Raw genomic sequence first — 23,775 nt, forward strand, 5'->3', positions numbered from 1 at the left:
ACCATTTATCCTACACCAGTGATTCTCGAACTTTAAAGGCTTATTAAAATATAAATTGCTGGGCCCCAGCCCCAGAGTTTCTAATTTAGTAGATCTGGGATGGGACCTGAGAATTTGAATTTCTAATAAGTTCTCAGCTCATGCTAATGGTGCCCAGTTAGTACTTTAAGAAGTACTATCTTATACTATAATAGAAACAAATGAGTAAATGCTATCTCCAGGCTATTAAATTCTTTTAATCTTTCTACTTAAATGGCTTTTTATACTCTAATCTAAACTTTGTACTAGATTAGTAATGCCATCATTGGCTGACTTGAATTTTACTATTTTATTTAAAGGAGAAGAAAAAAAAAAATTAGTGTTTCTCACAGTGTGGTCCATAGGCCACATGCGTCAGAACTCCCTAAGATGCTAAGCAAGAACGCAGACCTCTGAGCCCCATCCAAAAGTATCCAAATCAGAATCTCTTAGGGTGAATTTCTAGAATATGTTAATTGAATACGTCCAAGTGATTCTTATGCACCATAAGTTGTGAAAACTACTGTCATAGACTTAAGTTGAACAATCAGCCTAATCAATGTCTAAACAGTTGAATTCTGACAATAAGAGCATAAAATATGATTCCTTCCAGAAGCTGAGTCATATTTCATTTGAGGTATCTAAAATGTCAAATATCATTTTAACTTTTAAATCATTATGCTATGTGATTTACTAACATTTTACCTATGATATAAGGGTAGCCTAAAAGTTTTTCTATGATAGCTGTACATAATTGATTTTTTCCCATTATATACTAAATTTTTTGTGTCACTAAGTAATTGTAGTTCATTCTGTCAGATCACTCTAACTTCCCAGGGATTCTTTTTTATTTTTCTTTTTTTTTTATAGTGACATTGATTAATAAAATCTAATAAGTTTCAAATGTATAATTTAACAGTAAGTTATATACATATTGCATTGTGTGCTCACTGCTCATAGTTAGATTTCTTTCTGGCAGGGATTCTTTAAATATGATTCTTGTCTCCTAAAGCAGCAATAGGTCCCTCAACAACATGTTATCAACAATATGAGTTACATGTGTACCTTTAGTGCACTGCTACAAAAGATGGCATTAGAGGTTTGGTCAAAATGAGCACTATGACACAATTTTTAGACATCGAAATTTTACTGAGATAAGTAATACAGTTTTAGCAAAGCATACCAGAAAAAAATCAGGCCGAGGGATTTAGGCAGGCATAGCATCTCATATCTTCCCAGTTACTTAAGGTAACTTTGGGTGGGTGTCCATTATATATGTTGCTTGTTTGCAGTAAGGCCTTGGTACACATGGAAAGCCTAAAGTGAGGACTTACCAAGCCCTTATCCTCCCCTCTACCAGTTTCATCACACTAAAATTCCAGCATTACTACCTATTATAGATGCAAAATCTGCATTTAGCAAGTCATATTATCCAGATCTAATATTGTTGTTTCATGTACAATTTCTAACTAGGCCACCGGCATTGTTTCATTGTCCAAAATTATATAATAGTGATTAACTATCAGGTATGTATAGGTACATATGCAACCAAGTAACAACAATCAATCAATGGACAAAGGCAGCAGTAGTCTACAAGGTCAAGTGGATTTGGCTCCAAGTCTGACTGACTACAAAGGGCATTAGTTGACTAACTTGGACTCTTGTCTCTTTCCTGGCTGGCCTTTTTGAATGAACCTCAAGCAGTCTAGTACATATCAATGCAGAATCCTTAGTTTGTGTCTTATGCTCCTAACTATCCCTACTCTCTTGTTGCCAAAGATTTCTGTTCTTTCAGTCAACTCAGTGATTTAAATTTTAATTCAATTTAGACCTTTTTTAGATGACTTCTTATTCCAATTCCAATTCCAAGACTAATACTTAATATTATTCTCTCTACTAATTATATGTTTTCTGCTTATATTTATTTACCTGCCATTCTTTCTGTTCAGTGCCTTGTAATATTTGGTTCTACTACCGAGTATTAAAATGATAATCTTTAGCATTAATATTAATGACAAAGATAAATTACATAATAAACTCTTTATTATCTTTCTTCTTTGGTGTTGTCCTGAGAGTGGCAAGGTCCAAGAGGGTTTGACATTTGTATCTTTTTTAGCAGAGGATTATTTATTTACACATCCATTCAACAAATATTTAGTGAGAGATTATAATGTGTTTATGCCTGGGAATGCAACAATGGGAATGACATATGTGATTTTGTTTTTGTAGAGCTTACATTACAGTTGGAGGATTAGATAATATGGAGGTAAATAAATAAACAAATTCAGAGAATGCTGAGTACTGTGAGTAAAAAACAGAATGATGAAATAGAATGACTGTAGAGGTAGCAGACAAGGTGAGCTATTTTGAATGAGCTCAACAGGGAAGACCTCTCCGGGAAGATGATATTTAAGCAGATATGTGAATGGCGATGGAGTCTATCTATACAATGATCTAGAATAGGAATGTCTGAGCAGTGCAGATTCCTTACATAAGAACCAGCTTGATATGGTTAAACAAACAGAAAGACCTTGAGTGGGTTAGAATACCATTAGTGAAGGGGGAACGGTTCAAGATGAGGATGGAATAGGAGGCACTGCCCAAATCTCGTAGATCCTAGAAGGTCACAGTTTGGAATTGGTAATACTAAACCACTGAAATGGAGGCCATTATGAAAAAGAGTATTGCCATCTGGTTTATATTTTAGGACTTCTCTTTGACTCTTGTTTAGAGCATAAAGTGTAGGCAAGTAAGAAGGAAGCTGAAAGGCTAGTTAGAAGGACTTTTGAGTGAGAAATGATGTGGCTTGGACTAAGGGTACAGTGGAAGAGAGAGAAGTAGGTGAATTTGAGATGTTTCAGAGGTAGTGTTCTTAGGAACTGCTCATATATCGAATGTAGGGAGTTAGAAAAAAACAGAAGAGGAATCAATATGAGTAGTTATTAAATATTTACTTATTAGATGTTAATGTGACCAATTTACTACTATATTTGGACTTTATACAAGATTAGATGTATAGTGCCAATGCGATGATATGATTTTAATTTGTATAATATAATGATGGAATCTATGGACTAGATTTAGGAACTGTAAAATTTGGTACTGTTTGACTGGTTAGAATCATTAAACAAAGCATACAGATGAGGTATATGAGAAATCTTTAAGTTCAACTGCTTAACCTGAGCTGCGGACGATCAGGGTAGTGTCTTTGGATATTTTCATAGATCCTTACATTTTCTATACAATTATTTAAATTGTGTTTTCATTACAGTAAAAATCTTTTTAAAAATTAACATAAGCTTATATTTACACTGTCATTAAAGTACAGCTTGATTTGCCTCAAACAAGTGAAGAAAGAACAAGTGAAGGACAAACAATGTCACAATGAACTATAAAAATAAAGGTTTCACATTAGTTAAAAAAAGAAATGTAGTGAGAAAATCGAGTTGTAACACAGGACATAGAACATAGTAATGCTAAACTCTAGGAATTATTCTTAATTGGAGAACTGTAATTAAAAATAGAAAATGAATATGAGCTAAGAAAAATGAATTTACTCAACAATTAAACACATGCTACTAAATGCAAAGATCTATTAGCACTATAAAAGTTATGCAAATACATCAAATTTGACTAAATTTTCCCTCACTAAGGATAAATGTTTATGGAGTATCTATTGTGAGCTAGGTTCTTGTGATAGGCATTTTTGCTAACATAATTATCATAATGTTATTGTGAAATAGAATTTTTATAATTTTACAGATGAAATAGAGACTCAGAAAGATTACGTGATTGCATTGACAAAATAAAAAATGATTAAAAATATCCAGCAGTAGAGAGGGTATGAGTAGGCAAAACTTCAACAAGTCCGCACTGACAAAGTTCCATTGGAGAACAATTTGACAGAACTTCTGTGCACATAAATGTTCAAATCCTTCATCTCAGAAACTCCACTTCTAGATATTTATTCTAGAAAACTAGTGCCATATACATAGAGTACGTAAGTGGATGCTCAAGGGAAAAGGAATAAACAAACCATGAAATATCCCACTCACAAAACACTCTGCCACATTTACGAGGAGTGAGATGGACCCAATACATGTAATACAATATTCTGTGGATAAGAATACTTGGATTTTTAATCAGATACCTCCAGGCATACATACATAGTTGAGTAAATGCATAGAAAAAGTTCAGCAAAGATCAAAAATGGCTGCCTCTGAGGAGGGGGCTAGGGAATGAGAGGTCATGTGAAATTTTATTTTATCTGTGTTGTAAAACTTTTTCCAGAAATGATTTGTATGTTATTTGTGTAATTAAAAAATACTTATTTTATTTATTTATTTTTTAAGAAAAGAAAGAAGAGGGAGAGACCTGTCTAAGATTACACTTCTAGCATAGCTTCTCTATGGCTTTTGTATTTTCTCTTCTGGGTCTTCTCTTCTATGTCTTTCTCTTCTCAAGGTCTTGATTTATCATCTGACACTTTTGTGCTATTAAAAAATGGCAGCGACAATAATTGTTATTGTCATAGAAATGCGAACATTAATTCAACTAAATATCCTATCTTTACACCTGTCTGTCTACACAGTTGCGTTTCTTACAGTTACACTAGGTCGTGGTCACTTTGTCTCCCCAAAGTGATTCTTTCTTTGGAGTCTTGCTGGGAACACCTGCTCTGTCCAGACTCTGCAGGAAGCTCTGCCTTCTTATTAACAGTTCCTCTTTCCTCAACTCTGTATGACTTTACCTGGTCTGAGATCTAATTTACCCCTTTAAAAACTGGCTTCCTAGATGAACCTATAATCAGGCAATTTCCCTTGATAAACCTTTTCTTTATGGCAATTTTCCCTTTCTTAACAAAAAAGTGTCAGTTACAAATTAACGTAGCCCACGAATGTGATCTTCTGGTATGCAGAATTCTCTGGGGTTTTTGTTTGTTTGTTTTAATTTGTTTTATTTACTCGGTTGCCAACATTCAAAGATAGGAAGAGTTCATTAAAAAATCTAGACTTGTTCTTTACATATTTATGTGGGCCAGAGCCCTGCAGTAGCCATCCCATTGAGACAAGTCATTAATCTCCTGCTCACCGGTCACATTCCCAGCCCAGTGTACAGATGCATGTACCTTCTTGACTTTTATTTACAGCTGAGTTTGGAGCATCTGCTTTGATTGTCACTCTGTTTACCCATTTTCTGAAGTTCTGATATTGTCTCTATAGTATCAATGTTTACTCCTTCTCTGATCTAGATGTTATATTTCTGGGTTATATTAATTTTATTTTTAAAGTATTAACTCACCCAAAATATTCACTATTTTCAACACATAAATCAGTTTATCTGAGGATGTTTCTAAAACTTGAATTCTAATACTTTCTTTGCTCCAATATATTATTAGCATACCTTTAAAACAACTTTTGCATTTGAAAAAAAGAAATTCAGTTATTATCATCTGCCCAAATGTGCTCTATCTTAGAGCATGAAAGAGGCACTCTATAAGCTATGAGTATTTGACTATATATATATATATATATTTCTTATATACAGACTTTTATTTTTTAAATAATACTTAACATTCTTAACATTCTTTTCAAAAGGAATGATTCAAAAGTCAGAAATGTCGTCAAATTACTGCGTAATCTGAGTTTCATGTTATTTTATGCATTGAAAATAAATAAAATTATTTAAAAAAACAATTTATATTTCATGATTATATATAATTATATGTATAATTATATAGATAACAATTGGTTAGCCAACAAAGTTATTGAGGGAGTGAATTTTTAAGAATTAAAAAAAATTCGAAGACATTGAATGTTAAATTTAGGTCTGAGATGGAGAAATTCAAGATAATGATCAAAGCCTTTCTTTACTTATTTTCTTTTAATTGATCAACATATTTGTTTTGATCTCTACTTCATATTCATCCTAATCTCTGCTTTGGTTATGCAAAAACTGATTTTCAGTATTACTTTTTTTTTCCATTTTGATGGACCTCTCTAAGCTAACCAAAATTTCCTTGGCAGCTTGCTTTCAAATCAAAGGGTTTCTTACTAATATAGTGCTTTGTTTTCAACTAAATTGGTTTTCAAAATTTCCCATCCACTATTGGTTTACAAATCCTTTGAAGATAAAAGCAGATGACTTCAAATTAGAGCAAGGAAAAATTACATAAAACTAGATTTCCTAAACCAGTGACCCAGAGGTGTCAAGTCCTTTCCTTTGAAGGCTGCTGAGGATTTTCTGGAAATTTTTAAAGTATTTTGACATAAATGGCAATATCTACTTATATGTCAGTATTGTAAATAATATTCTGTATTAGAATAAAAGCCGATCATAAAAGAGCTAATGTCCATTTTTTTAGCTACTTAACTAAATAGGATGCTATACCTCTAACATTCTGTATAAAGGAGACACACACACACAAATAGAATGTCTCATGAATGTATGAAAAGATCCTTAGCCTTACTTATAAACATAGAAATATAAGTTGAAATGTCATATCATTTTTTACCCATCAGAAATTGTAAAACTAAAAAATGTACAGTGTCAGTGAGGTTACAGGAAAATGGGTATTCACTTCTTGGGCTAGAAGACACATGAATTAATAAAATCTCACTAAATCGTATTATTTATCAAAAGTGTTTTAATGTTTGGTTCTTTTAACCCACCAATTTCACTTTCCAAAAATTTATCATATAGATGTGTTTACACTTATGGTCAAAGACATAAATTCAGGAATAATGTTATAATTGTGATTGTTTAATAATCCAAAAATATAAAAACATAAGAAATAGCCTACAGTTACTCAAAAGATTAAGCATAGAATTACCTACCAATTCTACTGTGAGCCTATGTTCAAGAGAAATGAAAGCTTATGTCTACACAAAGACTTATACAAGAAAGTTAATACCAGCATCATTTATAATAGCTAAAAAGTGGAAATGACTCAAATGTTCATCAACTGATGAATGAATAAATAGATGTGGTATTCATATAATGGACTATAATTCAGCCATAAAAAAGAATGAAGTACTGATATCTTCTACATGATTGAACTGCAAAAACAACTAAGTGAAAAGAAACCAGTCACAAAAGAACACATATTGTATGATTCTATTAATATGAAATGTCCAGAACAGACAAATCTATAAAGACCAAAAATAGATTAGTGATTGCTTAAGGCAAGGGGGAGAAGGGATGAGATAAGCTGTGATAGTTAATAGGCAAATTGTTTATTTTTGTAATGATTCTTATGTTTTAAAATTGGATTATGATGATTGTTGGACAACTAGAAATATACTACCACTGAATTGTATAGTTTTATACCAGTGTATTAAGTAAATTTTATCTAAAGTTATTTTAAAAATAATCTAAATTTCTATCAGTGATGAGACTGGTCAAATAAATTATGGTAAATTCATGTAATGGAGAACTCCACAACTATGAAGAAAAACAAACTGATTGCCCTATTTGTGCCATTATAGAATAATCTCTTTTGAAATTAAGAAAACAAATCATAAAATAATATATGTACATGGTCCTATTTGTGTAAAAACAATGCATGGGCTGTTTCTTGCAAGACTGATAATGGTTGTCTTTGGGGATGGGGCTAGGAGATGGGATCTACAGTGTGAGATTTTCTTTTAAGTATCATTTCTTATATTAAATGTTTTATTGTATATGTATTTATTTTGCAATAAGCTATTTTAAATTTGTTATTTTGTGAAAGGGAAAAGAAAATCCAGATCAATAAAACATAAAATGTCTTACTATATATGGTAGATGCCAAGTATTGTGGGCCACACACAGATGTTGACAGTGTAGACCCATGCTCAGAAGGTTAGTGCTTAACTGGGAAATAGATACATACATACATACATACATACATACATACATACATACATACATAAATAAATAGAATTTTAAAGATGATAAAATTAGCATAAGAAACCACGTATGAGTGCTCTGTGTACAAAAGAGCTCTCTAAGCAGCATCAGGCTGCACGGGTGTTAACACTGAGAAAGGCAGGACAGCCGCACTACAGTTAAAAGGGCAGGCGGCTTTTCGGAAGTTGTTTTCTACGGAATGGTCAGATGTGCACCAATTAGCATGTTGTTTCAGGCACAAGTGGCAGTTTAGAAACTTTTTTTTTTTAAGTTACTAGAACATGATGGTCCCAGTTTCTCTACACAGATGGAAATAAATGTGCCCCAGAGATTTAATAAGAGCCTCTCCCATAGAGAACACAATAGTTTTATGTTCTAAGATAATTTATAAGTAGAACACTTACTATATGTTGGGCAGGTGCACATATTATTTTTAATTCTCAAAGCCTAAGGTAGGAATCAGTAGTACCATTTTAATAGGCAGAGAACATAAAACCCAGAGAAACAAAATAAATTACTATGTCCTACAGCTAGTACTAGATAGGATTAGTCATCAAAATCCAGGTCTGAATGATTCCAGCATGACTATTCTTTCCGTCAAGCCATTCCACCTCCCATATTGAAAATTGATTCTGGTGTGTTTAGGAATAGAAAGTGAAAATAATGTTTGTTTTGGTACCTAACGGGATGGATTTAAGAATTTAAACTTCCTGATTCTAAATCTATTCTAAAATACCCTAACAGATCCAGGATTAGTTATGATTGGTTTGGGGAAAAGGCTTTTTTGGTGCTTTTGTTTTGTTTTGTTTTGTTTTGTTTTGTTTTGTTTTGTTGCAGTTGAGGTGGGTAGATTGCAATGTGTCAATGATGCAGCCAGATCTAGTGATGGCTAAGAAGAATAGAAACATTTATTAGGAGTTACAATATGTCAGGTGCTTCTGCAAGGCAGGTATGTATGACCATAGTTTACAAAATGAAGACTTGGAGAAGACAAGCAAACTATTGAAGGCCCCAAACTGAGTAATAGACAATTGAAAGTTAATATAAGAGTGGTAGAGTCTGAATTCAACCCCAAGCTTCTCTTTCCTAAAAACCTTTTATTCTTAACTCTGCCATGAAGCCTCCTAAGCACAATAAAAATATAAAAGTGGCAAATATAGGCTTTTGGTCCAAGAAGTTTGGCTGTGAACGGAAGGAGAAAAAGTAGCTCATAGCTAGAGTTGAGGACAAGGGTAAGAAAAGATATTATTGTATTTCTTTAGAGTAGAGGAGATCAGACCATGTTTAAGATGGGAAATTTATCTTAAAGAATGAAACACACAGTCCAGAGCATATAGTATTAGCTTAATAAATGTTTCTTGCTTGAGCAAGTGAAGGAGTTAATAATTAACAAAGCAAGGTCTATAAGGAAGTATGCACTGATAAGTACCAAGAATGCCAGTTCATATTGGTAAGGAAAAATGACACTTTTTTTCTTCCAGAGAATCAGGGGTTAAAAATAAGGAGAACAAGATATAAAGAGGTTTTAAGTTGGAAGGAAGGGTAATTGGGGATCATCAGATGGAGTGCTCTATGTGTTCTTAGTAAATTAAAAGGCAAGGCGGTCTGTGGTGAATGAGGAAGGTATGGGTAGCATCCGGGAATATGGTTTAAAACAACCATTATGATAAATGTGATAAGATCTCAGTGAGACTCAGTCCCAAGAAAGCCCATGTGTAGTTAGGTGTAATGAGTGTGCATGGGTACTCAACGGCTAGGGCTTCCATTAAGTGTGCATCTCGGCTGTTTACAAATTACTTAATTCGGAGTTCACTAGTCCAGACTCCAGAAATTCACTACAGCTGCTAGAGTTTTTCTTCCCGTTTGGGTGGGCAATAGCTATGTGCCTACCTAGGCCCAGAAAAAGTAAAAGTCTATATTCGGAGTTCCCAGTTCGATGGCTGAATTCCAGGGTGGGTACACAATATAATAATTCCCAAATACTAAATAAACTTATATAAGTGATTTTAAAATATTTTAAGTCAGAAAAACTTAGTAATGATTTTATTTGCTGCACCTATCATCCTTGTGTGGTCATCTTTTATGTTTATATAATACTTTAGACTTTTCAAGATGTTTTCATGCATATCAGCTCATTTAATCTTTAAACTGCTTTGACGTAGCTGGAATAGTATTATTACTATTTGACAGATGTAAAAACTAAATCACATGGAGGTTAACTGAGTCACCAAAGACAAAGAGTTCTTTAGTGATATTGCTGGTAATGAGTCAGTTTTCTAATGCCTGGCCCAATTCTAATACATCCCAACAAAACAGAATTAGAAATACCTGGTCTAGGGCCAGGGTTTTATGCAATTCGGGCATTATCATACAGTGTCTTTGGTTTTATAAAGTGATCCATAGACTAAAAAAGAAATAAATAGAGAACCATAATTCTAGATGCTCCTTGGACTCCTTGGGACATGAAGGCTATACGTACCTTTTTAGTCAAACATCATAAAGGTCAGAATCAACAGGCATCAATTTCCTGAGTCCTCATAGATCTTTGTGTTATCAGAGTATTATGACACTATTTAGAACCAGTATATGGCTTGCAGAACAATCTGAAGTGTAAAGCTTGTGAAATAATACAATTTTACTTTTCTATAATAAGAGTATGCTAGCACCCTCATTGTGTCTTAGTTAATCATCTTCTTCCCCCTTTCCTCATTCCTTCTTTCTTTTTTTCTTCGATTCTATTCAATTCAATTCAATTCAATTTTTCTGTTTATAGAGTTTTAGATCATCGCTTGGGGTAGTCTGTGTTTCAGTGATCCTAGAACCATCGTCAGAGTAGGGCCAGATAACCCCTGGGTACTGTTGACTCACAGAAGGCCCCTCCTAGTCATTTCCTCTTAGTAAAATGACTTTGGAGTTCCACCCATCCGGGTGTGCCTGAGCAGGGGCATATGACTTGTGCAAAGCCTCTTCTGAGCTTCCAAAATTAAAGAGGATGAATAGTTTGATTCAGAGGTTGTTAACTTCCTAGATTCTTGAGAGTTGTTTTCATCTCATCTCCAGAAGGTTTTATAATCTCCCTTCCCTTCATTCCTAACCCTCCTCATTTTTTTCTGTAACCAGTATGAACTGTTCCCTAACATAAATACAGTCAGTTCTCTTTTATTTTTGCCATTAGTCACCTTTTTATTATAGTTAAGAATTTTATTATTAAAATTATTACATTGCTTGTGAAAGTTCAAATGTCACAACAAAATGTTGAGTTGCGCCCCACTGGACTTTTTTAGCAAAATGCCCAGCATCTTCTTGAAGGCATTCAGAACAGGCCTCCCCAAGATGTGTCACTTTGGCGTGTGAATTATTTTGGGCTGAACCCAATCGAGACCCTACAGGTTCAGGAGAAACTTTTACTGCTTCCTTAAATAATTTGAATGTGAAGCCTTGCCCCTAATATGAATTAATGCTGGAAATAACTCTTTATGTCCTCTCTATAAGGCATGACAAACTTCTAATTATTGAACATCTACTCCCTTTATTATCCTGCAATGACTCTCTGAGGCCCCAAGATGCTTTACTTCATCCTTAGCTCAGAATGTCATATATACCTCATTTTCCCTTTCTGTCTTTGAACCTATCATGTATGTGGGGTTATGATACATACATATGCAATTAAATTTGATTATTTTCTCTTGTTAATCTGTCTTATGCACATTTAATTATTAGACTAACCAGAGGAACCTTGAACAGCAGAAAAAAGTTTGTTTCTCTCCCTCATCCTTCTTGAACTCTTGAGCTACAGTTAAAGGGCCCAGGAACACAATTCCTGGATCTGACTTAGGATGAGAATGGGCAATACGTTGCAAATTCCCCTGATTAGCTCACTGCCACTGAGTCATCTTACGCTGTCCATGAGACCAGCTCTGCCCACTGCTGTGGGGCCCATATCCCTGCACAATCCTGTCATTCTTTGAGGAAGGGATTTAAAATTTTCAGACTCAGTATTTTAAAGCCAAAGATCCTCATAGGCGATACCCCCTGAGCCTCATAGTATAGGAGCCATAAGTAGATCAGTTTTGGGTGTTGCATCTCAATTATATATCCCTAATTCTTTATTTCAACTAAACTCTAAACTTGTTGCCCTTTCCCTTTATCTTATTTATTTTATAGCTTCTAAGGTCTTTTGTGACTTTATTTCAAGTTCCTCAATTCCATTTCTTGGGGCCTTTTTACCTGCTGGCCCACATCAGTCATATTCATCTTTAGGGACCCATTTTCTACTAGCTCCTGAATGTCTACTTTCCTGCTATCTGGTTTCCAAAAACAAATTCTGATATAAATTATAAATTTCACATCCAAAACACCCATATATGTGAATATATACTTCAAAATTACTTTACAGTCTCCAGAGCCAGTTCCGCCCTACAAGAAACTAAAAACCATCATACAAAATTGCACTAAGAGAATAAGTCCCAATTGGAAAAGCTGGACTTACACTCAGATCTTTGGAAAGCATGTTAATGTGTCCACTTGAACTCACCAATAATTTCTATTTTATTACTGTGAGGAGCAGCAGAACATAGCAGATAGGGCAAAGACATCATAAGAAATTGACTAGGGCTCAAATTCTGGCAGAGTTTAAACTTCACTTATGTTATTTACAAACTCTCTGAACTTGCATAGTTTTCTTAACTACCAAATGGAAACTAGATAATAACATATATCCTATTGGGTTGTTATAAATATTAAATAAGATTACATACATAAAATGCCTAGAATGGTGCCTGGCCCCCCTCCGCCCCCCCCCCCCAAAAGTGATTACTTAATATTATTTTCATTAATCTCAGATATTTCCTGTATATTTATTGTTTCTGTTGTTTCTTTACTTATTTTATTGCAATTCAATATCCATCCTCTTCTTTCCATTACCACAGACTAGATCTTTGCTTTTGAAAATTTCAATATTACCAATTATATTTTAGTATAATTTATAGAGTCCAGATTAAGATTTTAGAGCAAATCATTTTACATTAAGGTGAGTCTACCTATTTTTCCCCCCTGTAAGATTAAAGTGCCTTTTCTTAGAATTATTTTGTATATATGCAAACATATTCCTTACAGTATTTGAAAGTGACCAGAGATAGTGCAAAGCAAAATGCTTCGCTGCTAAATACTAGTGTAACATAGGAAGATTTTAGCATATGTTTTCCCAAACTTGATGAGGAACAGGGCACTTAACAATTGGTTTAGTGCCTCATGAAGCTTTTCAAACTACCTCTGACCATTTTCCAAAGGAAATTAAAAAAGAAAAAAATCAGCCAGTCTCTCTCTACCTCTCAGCCCTGCTCTCCTCTAATTTTGCTGCACCCTGAGGTAAGCCCTTCCCTGGTGGTGGCGAGATGGCTGCCAGCAGTTCCAGGAGGATCCCCTTGAGTTCCAAGGCCAGTGGAAAAGTAAGCACTTCCTTTTCCAGGTAGCTCCATAGTTATTATAACTATGGAAGGGAGAATAGATACAAGCAGAACAGCAGGGGCCTACAACAGAGGTCTCCTCAGAAAGTCTCATAAGTCTACACAAAGATGAGAAAGTGGTATATGAGTTTCAGGGTAAGTCAATTTTTAGTGTTACCAAATCATGTATACAATTTCTCACTTCCAGGCCTTAGATGAGTCTCCTATGGTAATGCCTCCTGCTTATTAAAATCTTCTTTATGTAAAGATAGGTCATAGGCTAATAAACATTTTTCTTCTATTTGGATGATGGTTTATTAGTATCTATTCACAATGACTTATTCTCTCTTTGTACAGCTTTCACTTCACTTACGAATCTATCAAATCATATTATAAGTAAAAATAACAGGGCGTCATTTTTATCTGTCAAATTTACTAGGATTTGTAATCTTTATTCCATGATAAGAGAGGCATTTCCAAGCAGCAAGTAATAGCTTATTAGCTAAATGGTGCTGGGACATTTGGTAAATGATTTAAGGAAAACCATAATAAATACTATAAATACAGATCCCAATCTCATACCTAACTTCAAAATATATGGCTAAAAGTTTTAAGGACTCAACTGTAAGAAGAAAAAAAAAATGAAGCCAAAAGGAAGTAGGAGAAAATAGAAAATTATATATTCTCAGGGTAGGAAAGGCCTTTCTAAACATAACCTAAGTGATAGAAATTACATTTTTTAAAAAAAGAATTTATTCATTGATTTAGAGAAAAGAGTAAGTACTACATATTAAAAAATTTAACTTTACTTGTGACAAAAAAGGAAATGGACAAAATATGTCTAACATAAATATAATCATCGGAATTTTTTATTTATCAGATTTATAAGAGAATTCATTCTTCCTACCTCAACCCCCAAACAATAGCTGCCAAAAGAGAAGACGAGTTATTCCTGTGAGAAGAACCTGGCAGAGCGTGTCACAGGTCAGGAGTGCAGGGCCTGAGCAATTTTTAAAGCTCCAAGAAGATGACTGTGATCATGAGGAGAGAACGGAAGGAGAGAGGGGAATATTTTTAATAATTACTAAAGTGAAAAACTTTGGAAAGAGGCAGAAATATCTAAAAGGAATTAGAAAGCTTTTGGTTTAATATGCATTGAAAACCCTGCCATTGATCCTTAAAGAAATTTTACAGTAAAGTACTATATTTTCTTCAAAGGTTTTGGAGATTTTTAAGGTTTTATTGGTTATGGCATAGTTTGGTTTTTGTTTTGTTTTATGTTGTTTTGTTTTGTTTTACTTTGGTGTGTACAAGCAGAGGCAAGAGCCAAAGCTGCCAAATTATTATATTCAGTTTGTCCATGTAAAAGGCAAAAAGATTAAGATCCTTAACAAAATGGTTTTACACACAAATAAGAAAAGTGAATACTATTTTAAAAACAGGCACAGAATTTGAATAGATAGCACAATTAAAATAAAAAATAGTGATAAAGATTAAGAAAGTGACCTCACTAGCACTTAACGACGTACAAAATTGAAACAAAATATTTTCAAGAGGGCAATCCCCTTTCCTCTCAAAAACTTGCTCCAAACAAGAAGGATAAGAAATACAAACTCCATGGTCAAGAAAGCCAGGCAATATGCATAATTCCAGAGCATCATATATAAAGTCAGAAAGTGAATGGATGACTGATGGAGAGGATGAGGGTCAAAGCAAAAGGGGAAGATGCAGAGACAAGTGATTCTGTTTACCATATAGCCAATAAGACCTAGACATTTTTCAGATATAAACAATGGTATGCTGTAAATGTTGAACTAGTTCTTCAGAAAAAACTCTGTATGTGTGTTATACATACATGTAATAAATTTTATTGATATAAAGGATGTGTAACACAATATACAAATAATAAAGTATACAGTACTTTTATTGAAAATCCAGTATAGCCAATTGCTGATTTTTACATCTGTAGCTAACCTGTGATTGCGATTAATGAAGGAGTACAGTTCCAACCTGAATGTTGATTGGTATTTTCACTAAGGTTAATAAGATGAATGTGAAACAATAAAGATGTGTCCGAACTGCACTCACTTACCAATGATTGAGTGACTACTTTGCTGAGTTGTATAGTAGTTTTCAAATACTAGGAAAATATTTCCTGAATGTTTCACGCTATTAGCAATATAATGACCACAGATATGACACACTTTTAAGTTTAATCTGAATTATCAGCATTTTCTCCATCACTTGCTTAAAACTAATAACCAACAAAATAATAAGTCAAGCTCAAATCTGCAGTTCTTGTCAATTTCCATGATGTAAATATTCCCATTATTCCCAAGTTCAGTCTTCCATAATGAGGTCACTGAATACAGAGTTGGAAAGAGATCTCAATAGCACACTATTATAAATCTTTCCATCATTTATAGCATTTCTCATTACAATTTTATATGTATTTTACTTACATTCACTTAGTTATTACCCATTTCTGCAAATCTATAAGAGCATGAATTTTTGTTTTTTCTCTGTTGGGTTCCTAATCCCTAGAACAGAGGCTGACCCATGGTAGGCATTCAATAAATATTCATTGAATGAAAAATGAAATGTTGAACTTACTATATGCCAGGTATTATACTAAGTACTTTTCGTATGTTAAGGCTTAAGTCCTCACCACAACCCTATTATGTGGCACTATTTTTATCTCCATGTTACACATGAAACCAGAAAATGACTTACCCAAGTCACCCAGCAGGTAGTGGTGGAGTCAGAATTTAAGCCCAGGCACTCTGGCTCCAGAGCTTGCACGTCTATCACAGTGCGTTTTCTCAAAATATCAGAGCCATGATGCTAGAAAAGAGAAATACCAGGAAGACAGCTGCAAGACAGACCTTAAAAGCAACCAGGACAGATTAAAGCAAGCAGATAGAGACAATATATTGAAACTGACCAAATATCTGAAAGGTTTTATTTTGTATAAAATGTTTAAAGGCACAGTGATTAATAATTGTGGGAAGTAAGAGTTCCAAAGAAAATTCTTTGCAAATGACATAATGAGGCAGTTATTAGCTCCAGGAAAACAGTAAGTTGAATGAGAAAGAAAATGTAATTATACTATACCACTTGACTCAGCAAAGAACAATATTTACCTGGTCATGATAATGGATTTAATTTTACAAAATCATGTTCTTGCTATATTGGAAAGGGAGGGAGAAAAGATCAAAAACCACATCTAATGGAAAGTCAATAATCTTTCAAAAAATCATGAATCAAGCATTAGCTATGTATAAATATATGTGAATTTTTTATTTACATATTCTACACATCATTTAACAATTATTAAGGTTTACACGAACAAGGTATGAGAAATTATTTTTCAGATTGGGAATTCAATTCAAAGTACTTATCCATCTCAAGAAAAGGAACATTTATCAACATTGCTAATCAGGGAAATGCAAATAAAAAGCACATGAGATAATACCTCACACCTGTTAGAAAAGCTATTATAAAAAAGAGGCAGTGGAGAAAGAGGATCAGTTGTATACTGTTAGTGGGAGTGTAAAGGTGCAGCCACTATGGAAAACAGTGAGATTTCTTCTACAAATTAAAAAAGAACTGTATGACCCAGCCATCCAACTTCTGGGTATATACAAAGGAAATAAAGCCATTATTTATTTTATTATTATTATTATTTATGCCTACAGCACTTGGTCTTCCTAGGTGGTCTCCCATCCAAGTACTAACCAGGCCCGACTGTGCTTAGCTTCTGAGATTAGACATCTAGCTTGTTCAGGGTGGCATGGCTGTAGACCATGGACTGTGTCTTTGCCGGGTCATGCACCCAGGACCTTCTGCATGTAAAGCAGATGTGCTAACCATTACACTATGAACCATATCCCATAAATCATTATTTCAAAGACATATCTGTCCTCCCATGGTCACTGCAGCATTATTCACAATAGCCAAGGTCTGGAAACAACCTAAGTGTTCATTAGTGGATGAATGGATAAAGAAAGTGTTGTAGATATATATGGTAGATTATTATTCAACCTTAAAAGAGGAGGAAATTCTGTTATTTGTCACAACATGGATGAATCTGGAGAGCATTACGCTAAGTGAAATAAGCCCGACAGAGAAAGATAAATACGGCATGGTATCACTTACATGTGGAATTAAAAATAAAAAATAAAAAAATAAAACCAAAAAACAAAAAACAAAACAGCTCAACTCATGGAAAGAGTAGAAAGGTGGTCGCCAGGGACTGGGGGTAGGTAAAATATGGAGAGGTTGGTGACAAGGTATAAACTTCTGTATACGGTGTAAGTCTCTAATGTGTAACATGATGACTATAGTTAATAATACTGTATTGTATTATTAAAATTTACTAAAAGAGTAGAACTAAAATGTTCTTATCAAAAAAAAAAAAGGGCAAACATATGAGGTGATGGATTGGATGTGTTCATTAACTTGATGGAGGGAATTCTTCCTCAATATATACATATATCAAATCATCACGTTGTACACTTAAATATCTTACAATTTTATTTGTCAATTACATTTCAATAAGGCTGAAAAAATAAAAGAAGTGGAATACTTACAATACTGTGTTATGTGATACTTAGAATATTAGACTTTTTAAAGCATTAATGCAACTTAGGATCCATTTCTTACATTTTTATATTTAAGATTCTCATTTCTGCATACTTGGAATAGACATTTCTTGTATTTTGAAAACTTGTCTTAATTCATGATATTGTTTGCTTTGCTTCTTAGGTACCGGCAAAAGCCAAACGTCTTACTCAACAACTTCCTTACCACCGCCTCCACCACCCCATCCGGCCAGCCAGCCACCATTGCCAGCATCTCACCCAACACAACCACCAGTCCCAAGTCTACCTCCCAGAAACATTAAACCTCCCTTAGATCTAAAGTAAGCAAAATATTATCTTATCATTTCTTTGTCATAGATTTTCGAACTATGCTTAGCTAAGTGCTAAGGGTTCCAAGGTAAACTACTGAGACCACGAAGGTGGTAAGGTGAAAGGAAGTCTGAGCAGCCTGCTTTTACCTCCACCCTGTATCCCCTTGAGCAACTCCTATGTATTTGTTTTTAGAGTATTTATCTGTTTTCAGAACACGTTCCCATTAAGCATTCATTTGAAGAAAATTTCCTCTGTTCTGAAGCATTCTTTAGGTCAGTACCACCACCATCTCTTTCACCACCATCATCACCATCACCGCCACCAGTATCATTATCATCATCACTACCATCACTGCCATCACCACCACCTCCACCACTACTACCATATTTTACTGTCTGCCTATGATGTGCTAGGCACTTTACATATATAATCCCTATAATCTTATCGAATGAGTAGTGTTATCATCATTTCATAGATGAGGAAATGAAACTTTACAGAGGCTAAGTAAATACTTCGAGATTAGGCAAGAATGTAGAGTAGAAATTTGGCAGTCTGAGTCCAAAGTAAATATGTGCTTTTAACCACTCTGCTAAATAACCTCCTTTAAGTTGTTTTTTTTTTTTTTAAATGCAGGTTTTCTCTCATCCTTCGGATTTTTGACTGCATTTTAAAAACCTAGGAAACTTTTATTGAAGCCCATTCTTGCTTAAATTTTCTTAGATGATACTCTTTAGAATGTCAAAACTATATGGTTTGCCATGCATGGGCTCTTTAATCATGATTTACCAGAATAGCTGGTTGAGGAAAAAGCAAGTGGAAGATTAAAATAGAATGCAATGTTTTAAGAAGAAATAGTCAAACAATGGCAAGCATAGATCCTTATGGCAAGTCAAGCTCGATTTTTCCCTTTCTTCTAGAAAATTGTTTTACATGATTCTCCTTTAACAGAAATAAGTAATATCCCCAAATATTTAGCTATGGTTTATTTTTTCTTCACTTATATCTCCTACCAGATTGATGCTATTTACACTTGAAGTATTTAATATTCATAATCCATATGATAGATTCTGTTAATAATAATATCTGATTGACAGCTTTCCTTAATTGCTGATGATGACAATTTAGAGCAGAGTTTGAAATCACATTAGCCATGGATAGCCTCCACTATATTTCACTTTATTATGCTTTTGGGGGATTTAAAGGCAGTAACCAGAAGGTATTAGTGCAGCTTAGTGGCTGTTATCTTCTAAGTGGCTTGCATTGTGCATCTATATTAATTGCACATCTTTCCAAGCATGTGAGTTTATAAATTCTAATTTAAAATCTCTAATACTTCATGAAGTCCAGCTACCAAATAAGTGTGTAAGCCATCTAACGTATGACATCTGACATATAAGTGCTAAATAAATATTAGTTTAATTAAAATAACTAATTAATATGTGTTCTTAAATACACCTGATTTCTGTGTAAATTATTTTCCCTTTACATGTAGTAAATCCTGTTTCTTTTTCCTAATTTCTTTCCTACTTTGATAAGTTTAACTCGCTAGATTTTAAACTTAATACCTTCGAATTTTATTATGTGACCGTATCCCAGGTACTTACTACAGTCAGGCTTCTGGATCTAGTGTAATTTCCATGAGAAATTTAAATAAATACCCAGACATGAATTCCTGAACATTTACACGACACGACAACTGGTACATAATTGTTTGATGAAAAATTACGTGAAGGGAAAGAGTATTTGGTACTATTCCTGCTGTTCAGGAATCCCCAAGATAGCCAGTATGTTTGATAATTCACTAAGAGGACTGCAGGACTACTCACCATATAGTAGTACTGACGCCTGAGGTTTATCACAGTAACACTCTCTTTCTAAGGCTAGGAGCAGACACACTGTGAGTGCTCCTCTCTCCAGACCTGGAAATACAATGCATATGTGATGTTGCTTCCCCAGGAAGCCTGTTAGAGACAGGTTTTTCTTAAGAGCTGGTCACATTGGCACTTTCTACTTAGCAACTACCAAAATACCAGACTTTTAGAAGGAAAGCAGATGTTCATTGTAAGTCACATTGTTTATACAATCTGGGCACAGTAAAGCACTCTTATCAATTAGGCGACTTTTCATATCAGTGTAGAGAAATTTTCAAAAGCTGTTTTCCCAGATAAAAGCCAAGGGCCAACCTTGGTAGCAGATTCTTTTAAAAATAGCAGTTTCAGACCTGCTATGTTAGCTCTTTTCCACAAACCTACTACCTAGAATCCATCACGATAAGACGGGGAGTAAAAAGTTGTAGAAGGAAGAAAGGATTTCAAAAACAGTCCTGTGCTACTGCTTCGTAAGAAGTCTGGTCAATTTCCTAGCTTTGTGGGAAATTTTTGCAAAGTTGAAAAGGGCCTGTCGACTAGTCACATTCAAATTCTTACTTGTAATTTTGTTTTCATCATAAGTTAGCAAAACCCACCAATTGTAGTAAACTTGACCCCATCCCTATTTCTATCTTGTTAAGAATTCCTAATTAGAAAGTCTGATTCATCTAATAGTTACTAACTCCACAGAATATATATTCTCAGAAGAAAGATGGAGAGAAACAAGAGTCTTTGATGTTCTATTGCCTAGACAAACTATAATTGGAGATCTGAAAGTTAATTGTCAGAGGGAGGAAAGAAAGGAATAAAAACTAAGGGACATCTATAAGATACTTTTTTTTCCCAAAAGCAAAAATGTGGTGTATAGTGGAAATTTTCAGGTCCCATCAGAGAGCTCAAATGAATTCCAACATGAAGAAATACCTAGGTTAAAAACTTTCCCCCAAGTAGAGGAAGCTAGATAAGACACAAAGAGGAAATGAAAGCAAAATGGGTCCTGATAGTCTGGCTCAAAAACGTATATTTCATGTGAGAGAGAAATTTAGGGAATGATCTTTAGGTAAAACTATGATATATGGTGTTTCTGTGCTTTTCCTTGCTCTTTGCTCTACCATCCTTCAGGACACATACCTGGGTGTTTCTTAGGTGCTCCCTCTACCAGCCTGCAAATGCCATTCATTCCTCCCCTCTCCAATCAAAGGCCACTCTCAGGTCAAGATCTGATAGGTTATTTCACATACACTTAACAATTATTTTTGAACCACTGTTTTGTGCCTTTGTAATAGGAGTATCGGTGAATAAAACAAAAATCACTGCCTAGAATGTTTGAAGACTGGAAGGAGGTAAATGGGGCTGGAGTAGAGTGAGCAAAGGACAGAGTAATAAGAAAAGATGCAGCTCATGTAGAGCCTTGAGGATCGTGATAGATTACAGCTCTTATTCTAAGTGAAATGGGAACCAGTGAAAGGTCGAACAGAACAGTGGTGTTTCTGACATGTTTTATAAAGATCACCTTAACATCTACCTGAAAAGAGGCATATGTTGAAGCAGGGAAACCAGTAGTCAGATATTGTGGAAATGCAGACAAGATCTAGAGGTGGCTCTAACCAGCATGATGGTAGCGAGGTGGTAAGAAGTGTTCAAATTCTGGATATGTTTCAAAGGTAGAGACAGCAGAATTTGGATTGGGGATAAGAAAGAAAAAGAGTAGAAGATGCCAAGGGTTTTGGCCTGAGTGATTGTAAGGATGATGTTTCCATAAACTGAAATAGGAGAGGCTGAAGGTGAGCAAATTTGGGGGTGGGGAAGATCAGGAAGGTATGGCTATGTGAAGCCTGAGGTGTCTCTTAAATATCAAAGCCAAGATGTGGAGGAGGCAATTGAGTATAAGAAGTAAACAGTTTGGGAGAGAGTTCTGGCTTAAAAATATAAATCTTAGAATCATAGGTGTATATTCCACATTTAAAGTCATGAGACTGTTACGATTACCAAGGAAATGAGAAGAACCAAGCACTGGGGTATTCCACTAGGCCTGGGAGAAGGAAAAATCAGAAAAGGAGAATGAAAAAGAACAACCAATAAAATAGGAAAAAACCAAGAATGGGCTTTCCTGGAAGCCAGGTAAAGATAATATTCCTCATGCAGAAGCAGTGATTGTGTCAGAAGCTGGTGAAGGCCAAGTAAGCCGGCATTATGGAAGTCAGTGCGGATGAAATGTTTCGAGTAATGGAGATACAAGCCTGGTTGAAATCGCTTTAAAAGAGCATGAAAGGAGAGGACAGGAACATGAAAAGGACACGCAGGTACAGATGGTGCTTTAAAGGAGAAACGGCAGCAAAGAAATGGAGCAGGAACTGGAAGAGAAAATGGAATCGAGATTTCCTTTTTTTAAGATGGAAGAAATAACAGTATGTTTGTGTGCTGATGGGAAAGATCCAGTAAAGAAGGGGAAATGATAATGACAGAGAGAGAAGAATTCCTGGAAACAAGAACTGGAGCAACTGGGAGCTAGTGCTCAGGTGAGGGACTGTCTTTCCAAAAGAATAAAGGACTAATAAGGTCTACAGTTCTCTCCAAAGTGTAGAGTCTGTATTGCTTAAGGCAAGAAAAAAAAACCTCTCATTAGGATCAAGAAAAGAATTTTAAGAGATAGGATGGCCTTTATCACCTGGCTAGTCATCAGAAGTTACTTGTAATGATATCATTCAGGTCATGATGCTTTAAAAATGGAAAAGATTGGAGGTGGATAAAAATTAGAAATAATAAATATCTTTAAACATTAAGTTGCTAAGGCCAAAGTTATATTGTATTTTAAACTGTGTTGTTTCCCCACCTAGTGGTCAGAAATCAGTTAGTTATATTTTCTGCTATTTTCCTCAGACATCTGAAAAGGAAGCAAAACAGATCAGAAGAGCATTATCATTTATATTTATCATTATTAATGTTCAAATCAACATTTTTAATACAACACACTTTTGTGCTATTTAAAAAAGTAATTATAATTTTAACAACATAGCTAATTCTTAATATGAAAACAGAACCAATGGCTGAATATTTTGGTATACAAGGCAAATTACATAGTTATTAATAGTGATGAGATGAGAAAACTGAAGTAATAAGAAATAATAAATAATGGGAAGCGACTAAGGTCGGAAAAGAAAGGTTAAATAATCCTTTCCTTGAGGTCATTCATAGTCAGCTTAAGGCTTGTTTTTTTTCCTTTTTTTTCTTTTTTTGGGGGAGAGGTGTTCTAAAATTAGAGGGAAAGTAAGAATTTACCATTATAACCTTCTTTAAAATTATAAATGCTTAAAATATTCCAGAAATTAAGATTTGCCCTATCAGTAATGCACTAACAGATTGTCTTACCTAACTCTATTTGGAAGGCATTGCCTTAAAAAGTCAGTTTTAGAATTCCTAATGCATTCAATAAAAGAAGACGTATTCTTGAAAAAAGTTTACAGGATTTCTTTTCAGTAAGGGCAAGTAGAGAACAAAGTTTTATGTATCACTTATATTTCCTTCTTCTTTAAAAAACAAACAAGGGAGCTTCCAGTCGAGATGATGGAGTAAGTAAACACTGTGCTTGATTTCTCTCACAACCACATCAAAATTACAACTAAATTACAGAATAGCCAT

The 23,775-nt window shown here is 34.4% G+C and overlaps 1 protein-coding gene across 1 annotated transcript in view; it reads left to right on the forward strand.

The window, feature by feature from the left end:
* FYB1 (FYN binding protein 1) overlaps window positions 1-23,775 on the forward strand; it is a 140,259-nt gene that overhangs the window by 80,464 nt on the left and 36,020 nt on the right. Inside the window, exon 4 of the mRNA XM_036225518.1 lies at window positions 18,120-18,276. Within this exon, the coding sequence (XP_036081411.1) occupies window positions 18,120-18,276 (157 nt within the window). The remainder of the gene's footprint in view (window positions 1-18,119; window positions 18,277-23,775) is intronic.

Source organism: Rousettus aegyptiacus, unplaced genomic scaffold (assembly GCF_014176215.1).
Source record: "Rousettus aegyptiacus isolate mRouAeg1 unplaced genomic scaffold, mRouAeg1.p scaffold_m13_p_8, whole genome shotgun sequence".
In the NCBI taxonomy this organism is placed as follows: domain Eukaryota; kingdom Metazoa; phylum Chordata; class Mammalia; order Chiroptera; family Pteropodidae; genus Rousettus; species Rousettus aegyptiacus.